Source organism: Sceloporus undulatus, chromosome 3 (assembly GCF_019175285.1).
Source record: "Sceloporus undulatus isolate JIND9_A2432 ecotype Alabama chromosome 3, SceUnd_v1.1, whole genome shotgun sequence".
In the NCBI taxonomy this organism is placed as follows: Eukaryota; Metazoa; Chordata; class Lepidosauria; order Squamata; family Phrynosomatidae; genus Sceloporus; species Sceloporus undulatus.
Genome location: NC_056524.1, coordinates 240,051,789 through 240,055,545, shown reverse-complemented (window position 1 = coordinate 240,055,545; position 3,757 = coordinate 240,051,789). Strand labels below are relative to the sequence as shown.

Below are 3,757 nucleotides of genomic sequence, written 5' to 3'. Positions count from 1 at the left end.
TCTATCTATCTATCTATCTATCTATCTATCTATCTATCTATCTATCTATCTATTGTTCATAAAATATACCATAAGATGTGACTGTACAATAATCAAAACTATCCACAATCACTAAATGTACTTATACAGAAAGTCCAGATGTGATGTACAGAAAGATCAGAAGACCATAATACAGTACATGAATGATATAAGCAACTCAGACAAGATGATAGTGGGACATTCATTCCTGGGATCCTGGGAAATAAACTGGTCATTTCAACCTGTTTGATTATCCTGAGCTCATTGTCTTCAATTAATATTGTGGAGGTCTTTCTTTTTCACTCACATGGACTGCATTTATAAGTAAATGACATCTAGACTCATAAACATAAATAATTTAGTGGGTATATATGCCAAGAAAACCATATGATAGGGTCACCTTATGGTTGTCATAAGTCGGAAATGACTTTAAGGCACACAACTGCAACAACATATATTTTGTAATTGGAACCATTAGACACTATCTGAATGAATTTACTTGCATATATAGGCTGTATAGTCACGTTTTGTGTTATATTTTACAAACAATATATATATTTATAGTATATTCCTTGATCCATACTGGAGGTTATAGTGATTTTTTTCTGTTAGAAGGATGAGTGCTGGAGTTTTCCCTGTATGCTGTACTTTGAAATAAATGGACTGTGGCTTTAGAAAGTATACTTACTGCCCCATGCAGCATCAAAGTTCCTGTTGAGATCAACACCAATGCATGTGCTGCTAGATGCATTTGAGCGATTCTTTCTCCAAAAGCGATTCTGCTTGACATAAGAATGGGGCAGCTTATATCTGATATATAGATACTAATTTCCTCTTTTTCTTGTATTTCTTGTTACTAACTGTGAATACAGTAAATTGATTCAGAACACAAAGTCCACACAGATAAAACTGAGGGCTGAGATCTTACATCAGGAAATATAACTATGGTGATGTAGCTACATTGTCTCTCAAAGCTACCCTCCAAATGCTACCTTTTCCCTTTGTAGCCCCTCTCTAACACAGCCATTTCCAAGACACTGTAATTGGTACCCAGACATCTTCTGAACATGTGACATACTGAGATGGGCAGCTACGGAGACAACCCTTGTGGGTTGTCTGTCTGTCTGACTGCTCTGGTCAACTACTTTATCACCTGCCAGTCAAGCAGGAATCTTGGTTCTGCAAGCATTGCAAAGTGTTTCTCCAGTCGAGTGGACAGAAGAAAACATTTAATTTGCTGCTTTTGCTGCCACTATTGTTACTATTTGCACTACTCCACCATAATATGTTATAGTCCATCATTTCCAAAACTGATTCAAAATTTTAAAAAATGTTCTATAATGAAATAAAATATTTCTAATGGATTAATTTTTCTCTGTAACTAATTAATTTTAATCTCAAGTGACCTGTAATTAATTTAGTAACATTGAATGCATTAAACTATGCCAGTCTTTCCAAAAACAGCAAAGAATTTAGTGGTTTTGAGGTTGTTTTTTAAAAAATTCTTTACATTATTTTTGTACCCATCTTTAAATATTTTCCTGATTTATATCTATTACTATCCATTTAACTTTGCTTAAAAATCTTTCTAGTTCCATTTCTCCCCTTTATGCTATATCCTCTTTTGGGTGTGTATCACTTGAGCAGTTGGCCAAGTGGGAAAATGGCCTTTATCCTAACCCTGCTTTATAGTTGGGGCATTTACATAGATCTAAGTATCTTTTTTTTTTTTTTTTTTTTTTGCTATTTGTGACCTATGGTCACTGTACCAACCCCTTTAGGCACTCGGTTTCATTGTATTCAAATACAGAGTTCGTGCATCTTAACCTTTTCACTCATCTTCTTGTCCATCTTCCCCTAAATCCATTAAAGTGATATGCTTTTCAAATCTGGAGTCTTAAGTTGCTAAAAGCATATTTTTCTCCAACAAACTGTGCACATTACCTGAGTCCAACTCCAGACATAGCCATCTATGTTGAATAGAGGAACAACGTAGAAGTTCATATTGTCCAGTATATTTGTCATGTTACCATCTTTCCCATAGGTTCTGGTGGCCTAAAAACACAGGGGAGGGCTTAGAACTTTGTTTTACTTAAAACTTAAAAGTAAGTTGAAGTGTTATTCTTAGGGTTTGTACTTAGAAGCAAGACCCACTGTGCTAAACAGGCATTACCCCAAAGAGCTTATCAGAACCATTTCTGATAATCCTACTGACCAAAGCAAAGGATACGCCTCAGCCTGAATAGGAACGGTTTGGTGCCAGGTGATGGAATGAGGCCATTTTGAGGACACTTTGAGATGCAGTAAAATGTGTTTTTTCTCAGACTTGCATGGCCCTGAGTGACCCTTTCCCATGCCCATAACAGGGGGGAAATGGGTCCGATAAGGTTCCTAGTTAAATCTACATAGGAATAGTGCTCATCTGATTACATTATAGCAGATCTTATACAGAAACCACTCCATATCCTAATCATTATGAATCAATTTTCTAATTAAACTGCACAGATAAAAGGATCATCATCATCATCTTCATCATACATTTATGGTCACTGACCAAAATAAAAAAGGATCCGTTTTAAACCTTTTAAACTTTGGTTTTGCTTAACTAGACAGGGAAGAGGTAAATTCAGAGTCTAAATTCCCTATTCCACCTTGATGACAAGACCAGCCATACTATTAGGCCATGTGAAGCTGCCACCCTAGACTTTGGCCAATGTGAAGGAGGTTGCAGCAGCAGCCATCTAGTCTTGCAACTAGTCTTTAGGTGGAGGTGAAAACATGTTGTTCCATCAGGGTTAATGATCTATTTGGCTGCTGTGGGTGGAATGATGATGAGGGCAGGGATTCATTTCCATAACCCCAGACAGTAAAATATCTTAGACAGGTCACATCAAATGAATCTCTCACAGAGACATTAGTAATAAATTGGAGGTTCATCCCAGTTGCTACTAGGAATGTATATACTGGGTATGGAAGGAATATTCAACCTTATTTGAAAGATTATAAAAAATATTTCCTCCCCATAACATTGAGAAACATCGACAAGAAGAATCCAGGGATGAGAATCCTTTGTTTGGATTCTTGCCAAATTTGTGTGTGGTTATTTTGCACAGAAAACAGCACTTCTGTAAAGGAAACATCATTTTCTGTGCAGAAAATAATATTTCTATTCAGAAATATAGTTTACTGTGCAGAAAATGTTGTGGTTGGGGACTTACCCATGGGTAATTTGCATATAAAAATGGCATTTTCTCCACTGGAAACATTTTTTTCTCTGTAGAAAATAGTATGTGTAGGGAGAAGTAATATTTTTTACTGGAGAAAATTTTTTCTGTGCAAAACAACCATATGTGATTTTTGTGCAGAATAAGTTGTGAATAGGCATTGAAAACTGGTGTTTTTCAAAGACTTTCTTGCACTGCAAAGAATATTGCCAAAATTACTCAAGAAGAAAGAGTGAATAATTTGTTGTTGTGTGCCTTTAGATCATTTCTGACTTATGGCAACCCTATCATAAAGTTTTCTTGGCATAATTTATTCAGAGGGGGTTTGCCCTTGCCTTCTTCTGAGGCTGAGAGGGTGTGACTTGTCCAAAATCACCAAGGGAGTTTCCATGACCAAGCAGGGATTCGATCCCTGGTTTTTCAGGGTCCTAGTGAGTCCAACATGTAACCCATTACATCACACTGGCTTTTAAGTGAAGAATTATATATAATTCTTATAAATTATAAATAAAGGT

The 3,757-nt window shown here is 36.2% G+C and overlaps 1 protein-coding gene across 1 annotated transcript in view; it reads right to left on the bottom strand.

Moving 5' to 3' along the window:
- Window positions 1–3,757, bottom strand: part of LOC121926102 (mast cell carboxypeptidase A-like) — a 32,742-nt gene that overhangs the window by 4,016 nt on the left and 24,969 nt on the right. Inside the window, exons 8-9 of the mRNA XM_042458743.1 lie at window positions 1,963–2,073; window positions 707–797 (exon numbers count right to left, since the gene is read on the bottom strand). Of these exons, the coding sequence (XP_042314677.1) occupies window positions 707–797; window positions 1,963–2,073 (202 nt within the window). The remainder of the gene's footprint in view (window positions 1–706; window positions 798–1,962; window positions 2,074–3,757) is intronic.